The following is a 23,375-nucleotide window of genomic DNA, read 5'->3' on the forward strand; positions in this document are numbered from 1 at the left end:
CAAGGTTGATCCTTTTTTAATTTTATATAGAACTCCATGATATTACAATTATGATTACAGCAATAGAATGAGACAGTTTCCATCTTGACAAAACATGAAAATATCACAAAAATTTGTGGCCTTAATTTGTTGTATTGCTCTCTGTGATTTCAAAAGTTGTTGTTGCTTCATCGTAAATGACACTGTGTGGATGTTTGCTGCCACATTCACCGTTGCAGATAGCTGTTGATATAAGAAAACATATTATCATACAAGAAGTTTAATATTGCAATATGTCAATGCAACTGTCCGAATACAGAAATCTCATTTATAGTTTCCGTTTTTTCTCGTTGTTTTTGTTTATTTAAGAATTGAATGCTTCTTTTTGTAAATTCATTGGGGTGTAAAAGCGTTGACCGAAGTACATTTTGTATGAAGCGCGGAAGCGCTTCATTCTAAAAATGTGCGCACGGTCAACGCTTTTACAACCCTATGAAGTTACAAAAAGAAGCATTCAATACTTATAATTACATTTTTTTAGCTATGATCAACAAAAAAACGAATTTTATATTGTTTTTATTTAATTCACCTGTGCGCTTTATTGTGGGACCACGTGCTATCATGAATGAAAAGTATTATTGAGTGATACAATTGCTTACGGAATAACACGTGATGTGCTGTTAGCTAATCAGAATAAAGTATTACAATGAAACACACATCTAATGTAATTATTTAGAAATGTACTCTTCTGTGTTGCTATCTTACATTTTAAATCAAGTATGGTTTTTGTATTTATGTACGCATTTATTTATCTGTTTCTAAATAAAATATTGTTTACACTAAGTATGTTTTTTGTAGGTGGGCAATATGTTGTGACCAGCGAAAAAGCAGCATTTTATTATTTAGGAATTTCATGTAAAATTCCAAATTTTGATATTCTAGAGTTTAATTCTTTGTGTTTTATAATTATTTGTAATTTGTCTTTTCGATTTTATTGACATTTCATATCCAGGACTTAGAACAATATGTTTTGATATGTAATTTAATTCTCTGTTTGGACATTGGAAACAGGCCTTAGTTGTTATAGTTGTTCTATGTCATTTGGTCTCTTGTGGAGAGTTGTCTCATTGGCAACCATACATCATTTATTTTTTATATTATAACGTTATATAAAAAGTTACCAATTTTAACGGTATAATTTCCAGGCATCCATTCTTCGCATGGTCCTTGGGTGGGGTCGCAGTTAGGATCTGGTTTAGCTTTTAGTTTTACTGACTGAGGATACGATCCGGCGTCGGCCAGTTCATGCAAAAAGGAACCTTCTGTAAAAATGAAGAAAACATGTTGGTTTATAACTCATGTTCATCTGACATTTTGTTTATTATTCTCGTTTGTACAAAATTCTTAAGTCTGAAATTACATGTACCAGAGACTTTTAGCTCTTTCAACCGTACTTTAATATATAAATACTGATTCGGACACTCACTCACTGGAGCATTTAAATTAGTAAGTTCCTGCGTTTCATTGACTGAATGGAAAAATAGTATTGGGTTCACCATAATGGAATAAGTAATTTGTTTATATGTGGATCAATTAAATTGACCAGCGAGCACAGAAAGTTTTTTTTTATTACAACAACATTTTCAATGAAATGTAATTCAAATAATTCCGTATTTACATGATCTTACATGACTTACCCACTGGAATGTGATCTACTGTTTCTACTTCTAAAACAATTTCGCCGGTACCAGTGCCGTTTACTGAGAAATATGTGAAGTCAATGGAAAACTGTCCTGTAATATTACAATATACCTATATATATATATATATACATGTATAGCAATAAGCAGATATAGATATGTTACAAATTGTTAGCTGATTGCCAATTCTATAACTAATTTAACCAAACTGTTACAATCTTGCATGACTAGCGAACCTTCTCTCCCTTCTTTCATATATACATTGTATATCCATAGCAAATGGACAACAATAAATCACCTCTTTCAACATATTTTTAAACCTGTGAATGTATTTCAAGAGAACAATTTGTGCTATTCAGTAAATTTCAGAAAATAGGGCATAGAGTCTGGTATGTATGACAAAACTGGCAAATGTGACGATTTGCGTTAAGAGATACACCAATCATGGAAGGTAATCCAGACAAAGTCTCTTTAAATAAATAAGAAGAGTCATTCCTCCAGTATTTTTATAAAGTGTTTACACTTTTGTACTATAAACAAATGTCAAAACATATTATATATTTATAACATTACCTTGAGGTCCAGATTTAGGAGTGACTGAAAGTTGAGTTATTTTTGCATCACCATCATCTTTAACGGGACAGAGATTCATCTCTTCACAGAAATAAATTGGATCTAAGTCGGCCCTGCAAAATTAATAGGAATTAGTTGATTAAAAAAAATGCGGATGACTCTACAATAGTATCTCGGATGTTATGATAGTTTCTCAAATTCTGACAATATTTTCGGACAAATAAACTGTTTTACTTTCCATACTACAAACTACAATTACAATAATAAAATCCCTCAAAGACGATTAGTTACTTACCCATCATAAACACACACGCTCGTCGCGTTTTATAATTAGGATTCAGTAGGCCCCTGTCGGTAAATAGGGCTACAGTAATCAGCTTGTCCGTCCGTCCGTTGGTCACAAATCATTTCGGTTCTGTAACATTAAACTCCCTTGTAGTACATTGATGAACGTGTCATGATTACTCACCACTACTAAAAAGTGTATTGCTGTAAGTTTAAATCGCTTGGAGTTCGGTATTGAAACTGTCAATGATTATACCCGGTATTCGATACTACTAGAATGTGTGTCACGCACAGACCATAAACCTTCATGAACAATATGTAAGTTCAACTAAGCCTTACATATTTCTAATTCTATATATAAAAAAAGAAAACTCACTTTTCGATAAGTTTGATGAATTCTTCAATGCCAGCAATATCGCATATGAGATCACATACTTCACCGAGAGCCTGACTTCCTGTTTTCTGTGCCAGAGCACTGCACAATGCTCCACATGTACCGACAACTCCACCCTCTGTAAGCATGATATTTTGAATATATAGACCAATCTTAAGATATATACATCTTTACCTTAATTATTCTAAATGTAGGCTTAAAACACCTGTAAGTTATTTATGGTAATCAAAACCGAAAAACTTGAGAAATACATTTAACTGAAACATGTTTGAATATATTCATTTCTTACCTCCTATACATTTCTAGGAATATGATTGGTTAAAAGCGTCCTCGTGGAAACCGTGTATATTTAATATTAGGTTAGTTGGGAGGCGGGGCTTATTTCATACACGGTTAGTAGTGGATTTACGTCCCTTTATATTCCATATAGGGTAATAAGGAGGCGGGGCTTATTTCATACACGGTTAGTAGTGGTGTTACGTCCCTTTAGAAAAACAAAACAGTACTGAGAAAAAATCTTAAAGGTCTCAACAGACGAAGAAAGTGATGATAAAGTGAAATAAATTAAAAAAACACATTTAAATCTAACAAGTTGTCATTATTGGCATCTGTTTTTGTAGGATCAAAGTAAGTAGTTTCTTAAGCATGTTAATGCTAACTGTATTGCAGACTTGCTCATTTTGATAGGTCACTAGTCTAAATTTTATACGTTAAGCATGTTAAGAATGTCGGTAAGATAAATTCGTTACATAGTGTACTAGTGACGTAATACAGTATATATGGGTCAGTAAATTCCATATGGGGATTCGAGCTTCGCTCTCACCCCATATTGAATTTACTAACCCCATATATACCGTATTAGGTCACTAGCACACTATGTAACTAATAATACTCGTCCGAAGGTATCATTTTTTTTTGGGGGGGGGGGGGGGTATTTGCAGTGTCTCTGTTGTGTACTCATACATGTCATACATACATATATAAACTTTGTGCGTCTATCATCCATCTATTGGTGCCTTTTGCAGTTAAGTTACACAAATAAACTTATTAATTGTACTTTTGTTGTATTACGTGTACAGGACACAGCCCAAACTTCTAGGTATTTTACTTCAACGTTTATATTATACATGCAAATCTTTAGAAGACTCATACGAAAAAACACTATACGATAACTTCACTATACAAAGTGGGACATAATTTCAAACTTTACTTACGCAGAATCAAATTGAGAAGTGTGTTGATAGCCTGTCCTGTAAATGATACACAAGTAGGACACAGATCAGCACCAACTTTGTTGTGTGGATTTATGTATTCTACTTTCTGAAGGAAGCTGTGTGCAACTTTCTGATTTGGTCTATCCCTCAACAGCGACATTGCTGTTGACTGGCAAACCAGCATCAGCGCTACTCCTACACAGAATACCTGAAACAAAAAAATAGAATTTCAGCTACAAATGACACTCTTTCTACATTTTATTGTTATTACCTGTGATCTATTAAGTTAAGTCGTTTTTCAGAAATGCACATAATATAACAAGTTATATTTTAAAGGGTATTGCATTATAGAAGGTTAAACAGGAGTGTTAGTCCTCGAGTGTATCTTTAGCTCAGTTAGTCAGTCATTTATAGCATACTTTTCAAAGATTTTCCGTTGATATTTTTTTTAAGAGAAACTAAGCCTTCAAGGTAGGCAAAGTTCACCTTAAGTTAGATGAATTTTGATATTTTTTTTGAAAGACTTAAGTCGCCTTTAGTCATATAGCTCCAATCTTTTTTTAACGTATTAATACTCCCTGGTTTTCAAATGTTTGGATTTGAGCCTTCCGAATAAAGGTTAATCTAGAAAAGTACTTCGGACGTACGAAAAATATAAATCTAATTTTCTTTTTCATAGTCCTATTAGATTGCTTTCTGAAATTTCAAAATTCAAAAACAGGAAAGAGAGTTTGCTTTGCTGCATAAAATCTTACCTTCATTTTCTTATAACTATAGACTAAAAAGTGGTACGAATTGTGCAAAGGAATCCCTTTTATAGTAGAGAGATAACAGAAATTATCTTTTGTTTATTTGTAAATACCAAAGTTTCTAGATCTTGAGATCCAAGGTCAAACATATTTAATCTTAAAATGATATGAATCGAAATTCGGACATCTATAACATACGATAAAAAGACAAGTTACCTATGAAATAGGTCAGAAATATTTTAAAAGATATTCGCACGTTTAGAAATTTGTCTGTAAACGAGGCCAAAATTGTTCTGTTAAAGTACTTATCGTACGTGTAAGCTAAAAGTATGTACTTAAATTGTACTAAATAACACTGGCTGGAAAAGGGAAAGATTGAAAGTTCAAATAAAACCTCTCTAGTTTAAGCTTTATTTTTCATGACAGCTGCTCACGATCGTTGCACTTTATGTCCAGACCGATGCACATGCAAACGATGTGCGCATTCGATGTTTACCTGACATTTTGATAAGTGATCCTTTGTTCGAGACGGAGTGTAAAAAGTTCAGTGTTCTACTAAAGCCCTCTGTGTGGCATGTCCGAAAAGCAGCAGTGAACTATGGCTATAGCGATGATACAATTAAAAGAATAAACTAAGAATCTGGAAGAATATTACTGGTAGACAGTTTACTCTTGCAGAATTGTTTGTTTGGCCCAACGTACGATAGTACGAGACGCAAATTTAGTTAAAACTGTTGTTCTTTTAAAGGAACTGCTGAAATATTTCAGGATCTCCATAATTCGAATTCAGGATATCCATTACTCATTGAAGATCTCTTGAAATATTCCAAGACCTTCAATTTCAAACATAAAACTCGTTTGATATGTAAAATTTTCAAATAATTCGAAACATAAAGTTGTTTTACTCTAACACGTTTGATATGTAAATTTATAGTTCATAAAATGTTCAAATATTTCGTAAAAGTGAAGTTGTTTTGATGCGGGCCTAGAATTCCTAAAATTTGCAACAATTAATTGTAAATTTTGGTTTTCAATGTGTCTTACTTTTTTTTTATTGATTTTGTCCTGAAACTGTAAATTCCAGCGCTACTGTCGATGACTCAAATCTAATAAATCTAGAGACAAACAGAGCGTTTGTCATAGTTAATTATAAACCTTGTATGAGAGTCTGGATTGGAGAGGATGAGCTCTTTGGGTGTTTATACATCCTTTACAGCGGATTCCATTGAGTGTGTAGCAAAAGGTAATATATTTGGTTAGCTTGCTTGTTAGCTGAACCGTGAAGTCATTATTAGGTCAGGTATACTACCCTCCTTTCAAAGTAGCATAGTCCAACAGAGAGATGGACTGGTTTTCTGTCGGACTAGTCTATTCTTAAAGTAGGGTAGTTTACCTAAGCTAACAATGACTTCACGGTTCAGCTAACAAGCAAGCTAACCAACGATATTACCTTTGGCTACACACTCAGTAGAATCCGCTGTAATTGTACGACAAGTTATGACAAGGGTTTATATAGTACATGCAATTTGAATCTTTGGTTAGGCCATTTCGAGTTGTCTTTGTAGTCTTTGTTTATTTTGCTCATTTTCTTACTTGAGTCTTTTTTTTTTATATTTTAGCACTCCCTTTTCTTTGTTATTTTTTCTTTCGTCCATTGATTTTCTATTCTATTAAGAAAACAACAATCAATATACTTTAACTAGTCTAATTTATTATGTAGACCCACCAAAAATTCTCTTTACAACTTGGATGACTTTCATTTAAGACCATTTATTATATGTCTCTGCTTGCACATATCACCGATGTCCCTACCATTTCCCATACTTTCGAAATTTGCACGTCAGCGATTATACAATGGCCCTACACTATTTCGTATCCAGTTGAGATTTCACTGGCCAATTTTCCATCTTTCTTTATTTAAAATATCGTATGCAGAAACATTGACAAACTTAACGACCCTTCTATTTAAATGACCAAATATTCTCATTTTCTATATGCTTTAATAGGGGACTCTTATATTTCAATATGCCAGTTTTTGTTGTTGGTGTGGATCTTTAATAAAGAAAAAAAATGATTGATTATATATATAGGGAACCACTGCAGCATATCTAGAGCGCCCCCTCAGGCTCTGAGGCAGTCAGTGACTGTGCCACTCCCCCTTTATGAAAATTTCTGAATCCGCCAATGTTCAATTATTCATTTTCTGCACTATTAAAGCAAGATTTTTCATTAAAGCAAGGGACTGATAATTCATTTTCACAACTTTATTTATGATATTCGAAAACATACAATTTTTAAATGATTGTTTATTATAAATGATACATGTATAATAGTCAAGACATTATATGTACCATTTCAATCAGAATTAATCATCATCCTGTGCGGAAATGAATCTTTTATATTCCCAACTGCATATACATGCATACATACATAGTATTAACGTTTGGTTGTAACACCTCTTTTAAAAGTGTTGGCAAATTTTTTTCTCTGAGTGTTCCGAAGACCCTTTCGTAATCTTTTCTGAGTGTTCCGAAGACCCTTTCATAATCTGAAAATGCAAGTTCTGTATTAATAATTTTTTGACAATATTTTGGTCTCAAAGCAAAATGTATACATCCAGTGTAAGACTTAAATTTCTAGGGACAACATCAAAAGACCAATGTGCATGATACAGTAAAAATGGAATTCACATAGTTAAGTCTGTGGCTGCTGTTTTTTTTAAACTCATGATCAAGTTCATAACAAAATTACTAGATTACAAAAGGAATGCAACACTAACAGAATACAGAAGGGCAATCAATGAACAAAAGACCAATAGATAAGAAATATTGATCCCGAAAAATCAGGGCTACGTCTGAGGGAAAACAGAATTTGCTTCTTGCAAGGCACTCGCTGTGAACACAATTTGATATGGAGACAAGCGTTTAGTTTTGAAATTTCCTACATGAAGCATTTAAAATATGTTAAAATAAAAGTGAGGTAAGGTTTCCTGAGACAAGATACCTCAAGTTAAATAAAAATTATTATCAGACATATCAAGTATATTTAAATAATATTTATACTTTGTTATTAAAAAAATTTGGGAAGTGTTTCGCGATTTTTTTTGGGGAAACTGTGAGATGAATTTACGAAAAATCTGGTGCCATCTCATACTTTCGATTAGACCTGCTGAGTTATTTATTTTCAATACATTGCCAGTCAGGTAATTTATTTTCAAACAACCACAGAACAAACCATTTATTTTTGTGAAAATCATGGCTGAGTTATCTATTTTCAAAATTCTTCTGCCCCCCCCCCCCTAGAATATCAAATGGTCGTCCCCTTACATGATCCTATCCTATATGGGCCCTTTAATTTTGTATAAACACATTTGATTTGATATGATAAGAAAAGAAACAACCTACTTTAATGTGATCGATAAATCAATAGGATATACATCCTTCAAATAAGAAATAAGAAAATATAAAAGTATTAACGGTATTGAAAGATCTTGAAAAAGCTCAAAACAAAAATTATAAATTCCCGCGTAAATCAACTTTTATCACGTGACGATCTCCAAGGTTCCCTCATTTGCATAAAACTGTTTAGACATGGCTGCCGCCATATAACATCGAACACCTGTTGTATTTCTGAACACGCAATCATGTTACTGTTCGATTAATAATATATATCGTTGATTTCCCATGATGGCAGCTACAAGAGATGATTATAAGCTTGATTTAGATAACCGTAAACAAAATGTTTTCGTGACTCAGTTGCACGAAAGGTAAATAATTCATAAAATATTACCCTAAACCCCTGACAGACAGCAATAATGTTTTTTTTTTCAAGACAGATCGCTGGCTTAGCAAACAAGAATGTAATAAAATACTGATCATCGGAAATCCCGAGAGGGGATACTAATTCAAACATTTATGATAAAGAATTAGTTTACAAATGATCTGTTAATTTTGTTGCATGCTCAATAGGCAACCGAGTTAGCTACTTAGTGTGAGTTCATCGCCTTACTGTAATATACCTAGTCCATTCCATTGATGGAATACAAAAAAAATATGAATTAAGAGCTTAAACTCAAAATGCACAGATCGACCTGCTGAAAATGTGTGAAATAATTGCCATTGGACATTAACTTAGTATCAATCACAATGCACAGGTGCTTGGGTATATGATACAGATATTTTTATGGCCCCACAGCGAAGTTGTCGGTACCATATAGTTTTACCCTTGTCCGAAAATCGGTCATTCTGTCATTCCGCAACAAACCATTATATGGATTTTTTTCTAAAAGCCTTCAGATATTGGGCTGATTTTTGGTATGTGAGTTGACCATGATAAGTTACAGATCAAGTTTAAGTTTTGTTTTGCTCTGCTAATTTTTGCCGAAAATACAGGCTTTGGACTTAGATAAATTGTTGAAAATCACAGTTATACAGACTTTTTTTCTAAACACCTTCAGATATTGGGCTGATTTTTGGTATGTGAGTTACTCATGATGAGTTACAGATCAAGTTTAAGTTTCGTTCTGCTCCGCTAATTTTGGCCAAAATTAAGGCTTTACAACTCTGAAGATTGTTGAAAATCACAGTTATACAGACTTTTTTTCCTATAAGCATCCACATTTTGAGCTGATTTTTGATATGTGAGACTACAATCATGTTTGTGTCCACATATGTTATTGAAATTGCACATTTTTCAACTTTTTGAGACGGGGCCATTCGTGTCGCTTTGACACATCTAGTTTTTAATTTTTGTTGTTGTTGATTAAGATATTCAATTTTCTATATCTAATTATACTACATATCTATCACTACTGTGCACGTCTCACCTAGTTTCGAGTGATTTTACCATTAACTCGGCAGAGTTGGTTAAATTAATGTGGATAGTAAAATTGTTTTTTCTCAGAGTTGGTAAAATCACTCAATTCTAGGTGACCGTGAGATATGCACAGTAGTGACAGATAGTATACACATAGAAAATTGAATATTTTAATCAATAACAATTTTCTTTTTTTTATCTGCATCATATACTCAAGCGTCTGTGGTGTAACTTATATGATTATTGCTACTCAATGTTTTATATTTCTTATTCATATGTTTCAAGCATCACTGAAAAGAAATAATTATTTTAAAATTACCACCAATTTCCCTAGAATTTATTTTCCATCATGTCAATAGGCCATTTTCAAAACAATTCAACCTTTAATAATAACATTACCTTGATACATGTATGTTTCATAATTATACATACTTATGATTGGATGACAACAATTGTTAGGTGTTCCTGGGAACAGTACACATATGTACATGTATCTAACCAGTCAGTATACAAAAAAAGATCATTTAGATAATTACAATGATTTCTAACTGAAATTTCTCAGAAAAAAAAACTTACTCTTTTTCACAGAGAATTTGAAGATGAGGTCACAGCTTTCCCAGTTGTCAGTGAGTCTGGAGACAGACTTCTTGAAACAGGGGTCAGAACTCTGCAGAAAACTTTGTTATTAAAGAAAGAGGTAGAGGTGGCTAAAGTCGATGCCGACTTAGAAGAAGCCAGGAGACTCTTCAGGCAACGTATGGAAGAATGTGCACAAAGGAGAATACGCATACAAAAGAGAAGGCAGGAGGTATGATTATAGGCATTGTTTTCAATTCAAGATTTAGACGATTGCCAAATTAAAAATTAATGTTTACAGTTTAAACATAAACTTCTATATTATTGCCATAGAGCATTAAGCATGTAAAAATCAATAATAAATCACGATGGAAAAAATCTTACAGTGAAGTATCTTTTTTTGGATGAGCCAGTTGTTCAAATCTAAAAAATAATGAGATGTCATAAAAAATAGTTCCTTCCCAGAGCAACATATATGGTGACTCCCAGAAAAGTTTTCCAGATTACATTTTCAGTTGTAACTTTTGAAGGTGATGAACTGTTAGATTTAGCTTTTGAAATTGATGGACCATTAAATTTAGAGGATAATAACAACACATTTCAAGTACTCACTCCTTTTCTATTCAATTAATGATAATTAAAAAAAATCAATTGGATTGATTAAATTTAGACTATTTATTACTGTCCAGGTCTATAGCACTATCATGTTGTGCATTACAGATTAAACATCAGATTGCTGACTGTGATAAATATATCAAAGAGTATGATGCTAAGAGGAAGAGAGCCATTCAGAAATATCAAACAGAAGTCATTTCAAAAGAACAGAAAACACAAGAACTTGAACAATTTAAAATTGAATTGGAGGAGTACAAACAAAGGTTAAATATCATTGATAGTACATCTGCTTTCTAATTTTGTTATGATGCTTTCAAGCTAATAGTATATACCATACTTTTGAAATTTATAATGGGACACAAAATTAAAACAGAAGGGTTAAGTTAAAGACTGTCTGTTGATTAATGTTGACAGAATTCTGCTGCTCGAAGTTAATTAATTAATATGAGTTGCAGAATTTTACAATTTTATTGATTAACATTATTTAGGACAACTTGTATTTACAAGGGAGATAATTCAGTTTAAACACATTATCAATCGTTTTAAAAAGAATGTACTAGTTTGTTCCTACACTAAATACTTGGATTATGGATAAGTCATTTACTTCTGAACATTACACAACCAGTAATCAATCAACTATAAATTTTAATTTGGTATTTATATGAATAAAGTGTCCCAACTCTTCAATATTTGGAAAAAGAAAGCCTATAGGTAGTCTTGTGGTAGCATGGTAGCCTAAATTGAAGGAGGTTCTGGGTTTGAATAACACCAGGGTAAAATCAAAAACTTGAAAAGTAGTATTTGTTGCTACTCCACTAAGGACTTGATGTTTAGAAGAATGAAAACCTGCAGAATGTTATGAAACAGGATTCATATTCATATTACATGTACTATAAAAAACAAGATCTTGACTTCTCATCCTGAATATATGCATAAAAATCAGCCATCCATTATCACCATCAACAATATCATATAGGGCTATGTTTTCCCTCTTGTAGAGTAAAATTACTATTTGTGAAATTTAAATATTATAAATTTTATAAAATTGATATATATATTTCAGACAAAGATACCTCAGTGAAATTTAAATATTATAAATTTTATAAAATTGATATGTATATTTCAGACAAAGATAACTCAGTGAAATTTAAATATTATAAATTTTATAAGATTGATATATATATATTTCAGACAAAGATACCTCAGTGAAAAAGTAGAAAGATTTAAAAAGTATTCAGACTATATGATCAGTGTTACAGAGGCCATGCCTGATGGTAAGCAATTACTTTAAGCATAAACTATTAGAATTTAAAATGGTAATAAAATTTGTGAAGGAGATACATGTTGTTACTCTGAGCAATAAATTGAAAATTGTTACTCTGAACAATACATTGAAAATTGTTACTCTGAGCAATAAATTGAAAATTATATTTTTTTTAGAAAGAAAACAGTTCATAAAAGAGAGTTCTGAATTTGATAAGGAATACAATGATGGCAAAGAATTATACTTATATGATTTTCACATAATTTTGGTAATACAAGTAATACAATCAAACCAAGTAAATTACAATTCATTTATGTATCATATGTTTTCTCTGGAAAATAATTAGGAATTGTATGCAGTTCCAATATATTTCCATATTTACTTCTGAATGCAGATTTATTTTTGTACATGCTAATTTGAAATATCCTATTAAATTAAATGTTTATTGTTCAATCAAATAACTATCTTGAAAAGAATCTTTCTGGATATGCTATAAAGCAGAGCTAAATGCAGTTTATTAAAAGAAAAGGTTTGCATTGAAATTTTGAAGGAATTACAGTTTAACTACCATAGCCCTAAATTATTTACAAAATTAAAGAAGATCACAAAAAATTACAATCACAATAAGGATGTGTTTTCCTCACATTGCCATCAAATTTTGACTTCAGCTTTTGAAATTATCCTAGATTTTTTTTATATAATTGATATTTCCTTTTTTATGTAAAGGCCATTTGGTCAGAACATTATCAGTTTACATTTATTTTAAGTTATATAACTCATCAAATATTAAATGATAATTACTGTAAGTGATCATAAAGAATTGATATTTTGATTATAGCACAATCCAGGTCACATTTCAGAGGTATTTATTTACACCTTGCAATTGGTATAGGTTTATTTTTGTAAAAATAATTTATACATTTTAGTGAATACATTTACATATTAGATTATAATTTTTATTATGCAGTTATGTATTAATGAAATAAAGCTATGCTTTTAATTCTTCCTTCATCTAGTTTATTCATCTGGTATTTAGTAGGAACAAAAACATTTAAAAATCCATGTAGATGTAAAAGGTTGTATTACAAAACTAATAAACAAAGATCTTTTATTAGTAGATTTGATCTTTATTTTGTGTATATAGTTTTTGGTGCATGATTTTACTATGGATCAAGAAGAGAAGATCAGTTCCTAAGAAATTTAAGTCTGAAAAAGAAAAATGTGACCCCCTGTCCAGTGTGTCAAATAAGGACATTTTATGAAATTTGTATTAGAAACTACTGCAAGATTGTAATAAGTGAATAAAAACAACAAAAGTGTGCATTCAATTAGTAACTGTAACTCAAGGGTACAGATAATGGGATTGAAATTTTGTTTGCCCTGCATATGATAGTGACGGTGTCATTATGTTTTTTGGTCTAGTTATTCATCAAGTACATGTATCAGAAATTTTTTTGGGGGTCAAGGTAGTTTACCATGATGTTGTGGTCACATCTATTTGAAACTTAGTACATGTTTTCATTTAACTGTGAACTTTTTAGAATATATGCCAATTTAATATTTTATATTCTAATCTCTTTCTTTATTGCATCTTTAATTTTTCATATTTTATTCTTTATCTTTATATATGTACAAATATTGTACCTGCATGTGGTGATACAATTAAAGGTATATCATATTGCAACCATTCTTTTTGCTTAGTGAAACTGTATGTGCTGGATAAAAATTGTAAATACAGTAACTGACTTTATATACTGGCAAAGTAAAAGTGGTATTTTGAGAGTCTTGGACTGTGGTCTGTCAGAATCTCTTTAACCTTGTAAGTATATTGTTGACGAAACGCGCGTCTGGCGTATATACAAAATTTAGTCCTGGTATCTATGATTAGTTTATTTAACCTTGTAAGTATATCATAACTTAAAATAAGCAATTGAACGTTATCATCATTGTGTATTATAAACTAATTTTCAGATTATTTTAATTGTTGAGGATAACTCTCACTTTATGTTATTGTGTCATTTTGTAGATTATATAGCAGCCGAGGACAAGGTGAAAGGATTAATGATGAGACATAAAACCTTGAGTGAATCTAACAAAGATCTTATAGATAACCTAGTCAATATGGGTGATGAGGTTAGTAATTAGATCAATAATTGGCCCATTCCATGCAGGTTTTAATGCCTATGATGGATAGGTGTTAGATGTCCTGTGGAAAATATTACATGTGTAATGCTGATGCAATATATACATATAAGATGCTTTATTGATTAATAACACAGAGTCGATCAATATGGGTGATTGGGATGTATAGTTTCACATGTCTATTTTATGTTAACTCTTTGTTCTGCAAGCAATTAGAATCAGTTTAACCTCCTGCTCAGTGTTAAAAAAGAGTGCTCACTAATGGGAGAAAGAAAGTATTGGTTAAAAGCATACCTAGTCAGTATTGGCAATATTGTTTTACTCATGAGATAAAAAATTATGTGCTCTTATTTCAACTAAGTTTTTCATAATTTTAAAGAAATGTATTTTTTTCTAAATTTCAATGTCATTTGACTTGAGGAAAAAATCAACAAAGGTCTGTATATCCTATGATAAAATATGGTAAATTATTTTTGGACATTAAACATTTGAGTATATTGAAATGAGAATAGTTTTAGTTTTATGATAATTTTGTTTCAGTTGGACACATTACGGCAAGAGTTTGAGAAAGAAAAATCAGAACATGACAAAGTGAAGATGTCTAACAACAGAATTTTATCACAACTACAGCAAAAGCATGACAAAACACAGAATCAAAATAAACATGATGAACAAGAGATCATGTTAAATAAAGGAGATCAAAGAGAAAAGGTTTGATTTCCACTATTAAAAGTGCATTTTTTATTTAACATAAATGTCTAAATTTGATTCAGTTTCAAACCTTTTTAACCGGATTTTTGTGACAAAAATGTCGGTTATTGATTTGGGGATGTACGGCGGGCGGGCGGGCGGGCGGCAATCAAATGTTGTCCGTGCATTAACTCATGAACCGTTCAACCAAAGCTTTTAAAATTTTAATATGTTGTTACTGACAACTAAATGAAGGTCAGTTCAATAATGGCGATTTTGACTTTTAACGTTCAGGAGTTATGGTTCTTGAAAGATTGAAAAATGGAGTTTCCAGTCGTGTCCATGCATTTACGCATGAACTGTTCTACCAAAGCTTCCCAAATTTTAATATGTTGTTACCGATGACAAAATGGAGGTCAAGTTCAATAATGACGATTTTGACTTTTACGGTTCAGGAGTTATGGTTCTTGAAAGATTGAAAAATGGAGTTTTCAGTCGTGTCCGTGCATTTACGCATGAACTGTTCTACCAAAGCTTCCCAAATTTTAATATATTGTTACTGATGACAAAATGGAGGTCAAGATCAATAATGACGATTTTGACTTTTACTGTTCAGGAGTTATGGTTCTTGAAAGATTGTAAAATGGCGTTTCCATTCGTGTTGTTGCATTTAATAATGAACCATTCAATCTAAGCTTTTTAAATTTTAAGATGTTGATACTGACTACAAAATGGAGGTCAAATTTGATATTGACGATTTTCACTTTCATCATTCATCAGTTTATGGTTCTTGTGATATTGCCAGGACACAAATAAATGTTAATAAATCTGGTTTGCTGTCGTTGTGACAGCCTCTTGTTTTGTGTTGATTTAATTTTGCATCAAATCAGATATTGATTTGTTTAAACATGAAGGCCAGGGTTTTTTAATTTGTTGGTTTAGGGATTTTTCCCATAAAAAAGTCGGGATCGGTCAGTCAGGATAAAAAAGAAGAAAAAATGTTCATTCAAGGCAGAAAAATATGCAAAAAAAACATATTTCACCTTTTCTATCAATATGTTTGATATGCTTTTGTTGTAATTATTTCTTAAATTCTAGCTAAATATTTTTGCTCAAATGTCATAAACATCGCATGACAATTGACATCGTCTAATAATTTAAAAAAAGGGGAGTTGTGTCTACGGACAAATTCAAAGAAAAAATTAAATTGTCATTTCACAAACAAGAAAGAAAAAAAAATCCAGATCCGCATAGCCCTTTATCAATTTCAGGAAACTTAGCGAATAATGAAACAAGAAAAATGCGGCTCAAGTAGGATATACGGTACTATAGTTCCGGCTTTTGCAATAAATTAATACGCGTATGTATTCATGAATAATAAAGTTAAAACTGTTTAAATTTTACTTTAAACTGAAATAAATGAGTAATTTACAGGTTGACAAGTCGACAGGTTGACAATTTTAAAAACGTTATGGTTGGAATAAGTGGTTGACAGGTTGACAAGTCGACAGGTTGACAATTTTAAAAATGTTATGGTTGAAATAAGTGGTTGACAGGTTGACAAGTCGACAGGTTGACAGATTGATCAGTTGATAATTTAATATAATAACAAGTAAGTTATGGTTGACAAGTCGACAGGTTGACAAGTTGACAAAATAACAGATTGACAACTTCAGAGAATTTATAAAGTGTAAAATAGTATTATTAGTGACTGGTAGACAGATCGACAAGTCGACAGGTTGACAATTTCATTTTGAGAAATGTAAAATGTACAAATGGTAAACAGATTGACAGCGAACAGATATAAAAGTTACAAGTCAATACTTGTAAAAAAGATTAAAAACTGAAGTTAATTTTATTTTACTTAATGGATGATGTACTTTTATTTACTTGTTTAATTGTAAAATTAAACCCTTCAACCTGTCTACCTGTCGACCTTAACATTTGTCAACCTGTCAAACCTGTCAACTTGTCGACCTTAACATTTGTCAACCTGTCGACCTTAACACTTATCAAACTGTCAACCTGTCGACCGTAACACTTGTCAACCTGTCGACCTTAACACTTGTCAACCTGTCAACTTTTAAACTTGTCGACCTTTAAAGTGTCAACCTGTCGACCTGTCAGTCTGTCAATTTATGTTCATATAAACCGATTTACTTCTAAAGTTAAACCGATTTATTACTCTGTTCTTCCGAAGGAACTACAGTACCGTTTATCTTACTTGACAAGTACTTACCAACAAATGATTTGTATATATTTAGTACTTTAACTTGACGTCTTCCACATTTTGACAAGTAATTTTTCTATGAGATAATGTATCTTACTGAATGATGACAAATACAGGAAACAAACTTACTGTGTAATGGGTTTTAAACACAGGTTTCTTCCGCAAAATTGTTTTTGTGGATAATGGGTATAGAGGATTTGTCAAAGTTTTATTACAAACCTACAGGAAATTTGTACATCTACAAATGTATAACACTTATTGCTACAATTGTTTTATATCATAAACAAGAACAAAATTGCAAGTGACTAATTCCATTTTGTGCATATATTTTTTACAGCATGCAGATCTTGGTTTGATCGTCATGGCAATCAATAATATGGCTGAAGGTTGTAGAAAATATTATGACCCTCCAGTAGAACAAATGAAGTTTCAAGATAAATTACTGAGAATAAAGGTAGAATTATACATTAAGTGCTTCCATGCTCGTGTTATACAAAATATATACTGAGTTAAAAAGAAAATGATTTTTTTAACTTTATTAATTAAAATGTATGTTGCTAAACAGTTTTTACTCAGTATATTCAGTCCTGACTTCATGTATATTTGTAATGCCATTTTCCAATCAATGTTGCAATTCATGCTTTGGCAAAAAGTATGATGTATTTTTCACAAAAGAAACTTGTAGGAATATCTAAGACTGTATAAATAGAAATAAGATGTGGTATTAGTGCAATGAGACAACTCCCTGTTCAAAAAGTAAACAATTTTAGGTCAAAGTATGGACTTCAACACAGAGCCTTGGTCCACACTAAACAAAGCAAGCTATTAAGGGCCCTAAAATGACTAGTGTAAAACAATTCAAACAGGAAAACTATTGGTCCAATCCATAAAAAACAAGAATGTGTCCCAAGTACATAGATGATCCATCCGCACTATCATTTTCTATGTTCAGTGGATCGTGAAAATGGGATAAAATCTCTAATTTGGCATTTAAATTAGAAAGATCATATCATAGGGAACATATTTACTAAGTTTCAAGTTGATTGGACTCCAACTTCATCAAAAAACTACCTCAACCAAAAACTTTAACCTGAAACGGGACAGACGGACAAACGAACAAACAAACAGATTGACACACAGACCAGAAAACATAATGCCCATAAATTGGGCATAAAAAAACTAGAAACAGAAACACTTATTAATTTTCTACATCACAAACCATACCAACAGATAATTTTTTTTTTTTCTGCATTGTCGAACATTATTGAAAATCAGCAATAAAGTATTAGAACTTATATTCTATCTGTGGATAGATGTTTCATTTGACAATCATACCACATCTTCTTATGTTAATATTTGTATTACAGGAACATTTAAAAGACAGAATAGATGTATCAAAGATGGCAGGTGGTGGGAGTACTTTACAAAGCAGTGGGGATGAAAATAAATCTAGACATAAAAAGAAAACGTAGCTCAAGTGTGTACGAATGTGTGAAAATGTGAGTGAATGACGAATGTTTTGTGCTGTAAAAAAAATCACAAGAATAAAATGTAATAATTAGTTCCCATACACTTTATATGCATGTATATTTTTTATAAAAAAACACACTAATTCAAACAAAAAGAATTTATTGCTTTTAAAGCTGGCATTTTAATGTTTTTTCCCGGGATTTTTTTAAAATGTTTTAGGTTTCTTGTTTGATATTTTTTTTTTTATAAAGTTTGAATTTGTCCATGACATTTCATACTGTAAGCATATATACATATCAATAATTTTATGGTATGTTTGTTACAGTCATATCAGAACAAGGTGCTAATAAAGCATGATGAATGGCCTCAATGACAAGTTTTTAGTCTGTTTACAATTGTTTTGAATATCTTTATTTTATACAAGTTTTCACTTTTTTTAAACAAATTTGATCACAGATTTTGTTATCAGTGTTGTAAATTGTTTTGAAGCTTACCCAGAGAACCAAAGATTAAAATGTGCTAGATATGATTAGACAATGTCAACCCTTTGTTGTTTGAATGCTGTGCATACTTTAGTATAAGCAATGATGTTTTACTGATAATTTGTTCAGCTTCCTTATTTTCTTAATTTTTTACAATCTATAAGATAATACTGTTTTGGGGTTTTTTTTTTTATTTGCAATGAATTAAATTCAAAATTCGAAAAAATACCCAAAATAACTTATTTTTTTTAGCAAAGTAAAGGAAAGAGAAAAAACATTTTTGCTTATGTTTTTTTCTGATGCTGCCAAAATGGTATTTTTCTAGTTCAATAAATTTTTTAATCTTTGAAAATAATCTTGATTTTTTAGTAATTGTTGGTGAAGATGACAAACATTTATGTTGTAATAGCAGTGGTATACACTAGTTGTACAGAGTTAAATGTTAGAAGATTGAAAAGCTGAACAATCCATTTTTTTTTTTATAAATGTCTTACTGTCCATGTCTCCAGCATATATATTCAACAAAAAGGTCAACCATACAGGATGTTCTTTAAGCACTGTTGAAAGTTTGTTGGGTGTTAAGTGTTAACCTAATTTCCATGGTTCAGTGACTCACTAAAAATTGTTGACCTATATTATTGTTAACTTAAAATCTAATACCTCTGTTGTGACCCTACTTTTTAGTTTGATGCATGTACTAGTTTGATATTGACCAAACACTTTTTATATTATTATTCAGCCATGATCAGCTACACACATGACGTTTTTAGTCAACTCAAGAGTATTTAATGTGTAATTAAACATATTGGGAAAATGATAATTATTATGTGAACCAGATGGCATTTATGATATGTGTCTTGTTGTCTTAAAATTTTCAATCAGACTGAATAAATATAATGCCAATGAATTATTTTAGGAAACGACAAAAAAGTTTTACAAGATAAAGAATTTTTAAAGAGTCATTGATATCAGCTCAAATGAATTGTCAAAAAAATGTTGTACAAATGTTGTTATGGACATACCGTAACCTTAATTAAAAATAGACTATATGTTACTATTAAAATTGTGATATATATTATTTTTTATTAACTTAACTTCAACTGTTGTACTTCATGAAAATCTGTATAACTTCATAATTCAGATTTTGAGTGTTGTTTTATAGTTAGAAATAAATCAATGCAAAACTTTTGTTGGACAAGAAATCCACACTGCCAAAATATCTAAATATATGTCATAAAATTTGCATTAAATTATTATTTTTTTTATGATTTTTAATGATTAGATAGAAATTAAAAGCATGAACAACTGTAAGTTTTTGTAGATTAGGAGCTGTTAAAAGACAATGATAATGGTCAGCAAATGGAAACGATCTAACCCTTTCTCTATCATATGTATAACAATAACACTTCTACTCATTCATTGAGCCATGCAAATGTTCCATTATCAATTCTACTAATATTTTTAGGGGGTGAAGAGGGATGCTTAGGTACATATTTCTGTTTAATTCTATTTTTGGCACAGACAGGGAAAGTTGTATTTAATTAAACATGTTTGTGTACATCAAGAATTACAAGTATTTGTGATTTCATCTAGCATTTTCCACGTTAACAGTTTCAATCATAATCAATATATTTGTGTAACAACAACTAATACGCAAGACACTTGCCACATTAATTTTTTATAAGGTGTATTTTTTTCCATTTATATACTGTTTAAGTGCCAGGTTTATACTTGTGTGTTGATGTTGATAAAGACATATTTTTGTAGCAGGTTTTGAAAATGATCAGATTGTTACCAGTTTCAAATAATGTATAAACATCTATACATGTCAATCGTTTTTCAGTGTTATAATTTGCAGTTTCAAAATCTTATACATTCTGGGTAATATTTTAAACAGTATACAGTACAAATCACTGTGATTGGCTGGTCATCAAGCAGTACAAGGTTCTGAACAGTGGAATTTAACCTCTTTTTATTTGAAATGCAAACATAGGAATACCCAGAATTCTTTAGATTATGAAACTGTGAATTAAGAAACTTGAACATTGTATAAAATCTGATACCTCTTATCAATGATTTTTATACGACCGCAAAATTTGAAAAATTTTTCGTCGTATATTGCTATCACGTTGGTGTCGGCGTCGTCGGCGTCGTCGTCGTCGTCGTCCGGCGTCCGAATACTTTTAGTTTTCGCACTCTAACTTTAGTAAAAGTGAATGGAAATCTATGAAATTTTAACACAAGGTTTATGACCACAAAAGGAAGGTTGGTATTGATTTTGGGAGTTTTGGTCCCAACATTTTAGGAATTAGGGGCCAAAAAGGGCCCAAATAAGCATTTTCTTGGTTTTCGCACTATAACTTTAGTTTAAGTTAATAGAAATCTATGAAATTTTGACACAAGGTTTATGACCACAAAAGAACGGTTGGGATTGATTTTGGGAGTTTAGGTTTCAACAGTTTAGGAATTAGGGGCCAAAAAAGGGCCCAAATAAGCATTATTCTTGGTTTTCGCACAATAACTTTAGTTTAAGTAAATAGAAATCAATGAAATTTTAACACAAAGTTTATGACCACAAAAGGAAGGTTGGGATTGATTTTTGGAGTTGAGGTCACAACAGTTTATGAACTAGGGGCCAAAAAGGGGCCCAAATAAGCATTATTTTTGGTTTTTGCACCATAACTTTAGTATAAGTAAATAGAAATCTATGAAAGTTAAACACAAGGTTTATGACCATAAAAGGAAGGTTGGGTTTGATTTTGGGAGTTTTGGTCCTTACAGTTTAGGAATAAGGGGCCCAAAGGGTCCAAAATTGAACTTTGTGTGATTTCATCAAAAATTGAATAATTGGGGTTCTTTGATATGCCGAATCTAACTATGTATGTAGATTCTTAAATTTTGGTCCCGTTTTCAAATTGGTCTACATTAAGATCCAAAGGGTCCAAAATTAAACTTAGTTTGATTTTAACAAAAATTGAATCCTTGGGGTTCTTTGATATGCTGAATTTAAAAATGTACTTAGATTTTTAATTATTGGCCTAGTTTTCAAGTTGGTCCAAATGGGGGTCCAAAATTAAACTTTGTTTGATTTCATCAAAAATTGAATAAATGGGTTCTTTGATATGCCAAATCTTACTGTGTATGTAGATTCTTAATTTTTGGTCCAGTTTTCAAATTGGTCTACATTAAGGTCCAAAGGGTCCAAAATTAAACTAAGTTTGATTTTAACAAAAATTAAATTCTTGGGCTTATTTGATATGCTTTATCTAAATATGTACTTTGATTTTTGATTATGGCCCAGTTTTCAAGTTGGTCCAAATCAGGATTCCATATCAAGTATTGTGCAATAGCAAGAAATTTTCAATTGCACAGTATTGCACAATAGCAAGAAATATCTAATTGCACAATATTGTGCAATAGCAATTAATTTTCAATTGGAGTTATCTTTCTTTGTATAGAATAGTAGTTGATAATATATGTTGGAAATTTGCCAGACATGACTATGATGTCATTTTCTATTTTTATTTGCCAATAACTTTATGTAAATAACTTCATTGGAAATTTGCCAATATAAAATGTTGCTGATGAAGCTGTTTTTCCTTATCTTATCTAAAATGTTTTTAGATAATGTATGTTGGACATTTGCCAGACATGACTATGATGTCATTTTCTATTTTTATTTGCCAATAACTTTATGTAAATAACTTCATTGGAAATTTGCCAATATAAAATGTTGCTGATGAAGTTTTTTTTATTGTTTTATACAATAAACAATGTATATTCACTTTTACTACCAACCAATCTTTACCATTCAGTGATAACAAGCACTTTATTTTACATTTTAATATTTTATGATGTATTTAAAAGAGTAGTTATTGTTGCAAACTCCATTAGAAATTTGACTTGATATCAGTTTTGGAAAAAAGGGAAACGGGGATGTGAAAAAAGGGGGATGGGGGTAAATTTTTCTCATTTCAGATTTCATAAATAAAAAGAAAATTTCTTCAAACACTTTTTTGAGAGGATTAATATTCAACAGCATAGTGAATTGCTAAAAGGCAAAAACAAACTTTTAAGTTCATTAGACCACATTCATTCTGTGTCAGAAACCTATGCTGTGTCAACTATTTAATTTTAGATTTAAAAAGTTTGAAGAAGAAATCTTTAATTGTAAAATTTGTAAAATCTTGACATTTG

The 23,375-nt window shown here is 31.1% G+C and overlaps 2 protein-coding genes across 2 annotated transcripts; one reads left to right on the forward strand and one right to left on the reverse strand.

The window, feature by feature from the left end:
* Positions 1-5,026, reverse strand: LOC143068740 (countin-1-like). The gene is made up of 7 exons (XM_076243009.1): positions 4,901-5,026; positions 4,146-4,353; positions 2,914-3,049; positions 2,253-2,365; positions 1,677-1,772; positions 1,161-1,301; positions 1-222 (listed from the first exon to the last, which is right to left on the reverse strand). Exons 1-7 carry the CDS (start codon positions 4,904-4,906, stop codon positions 122-124), a joined length of 801 nt encoding a protein of 266 aa, XP_076099124.1. The 5' UTR covers positions 4,907-5,026; the 3' UTR covers positions 1-121.
* Positions 5,027-8,468: 3,442 nt separating this feature from the next.
* LOC143068744 (coiled-coil domain-containing protein 42 homolog) lies at positions 8,469-18,880 on the forward strand. Its single transcript, XM_076243012.1, has 8 exons — positions 8,469-8,660; positions 10,298-10,517; positions 11,006-11,163; positions 12,092-12,174; positions 14,191-14,297; positions 14,847-15,017; positions 17,564-17,680; positions 18,594-18,880. The coding sequence occupies exons 1-8, from the start codon at positions 8,578-8,580 to the stop codon at positions 18,696-18,698; spliced, it is 1,044 nt and encodes a 347-aa protein (XP_076099127.1). The 5' UTR covers positions 8,469-8,577; the 3' UTR covers positions 18,699-18,880.
* The last annotated feature ends 4,495 nt before the right edge of the window (positions 18,881-23,375 follow it).

This window comes from Mytilus galloprovincialis, chromosome 3, assembly GCF_965363235.1.
Source record: "Mytilus galloprovincialis chromosome 3, xbMytGall1.hap1.1, whole genome shotgun sequence".
Classification (NCBI taxonomy): domain Eukaryota; kingdom Metazoa; phylum Mollusca; class Bivalvia; order Mytilida; family Mytilidae; genus Mytilus; species Mytilus galloprovincialis.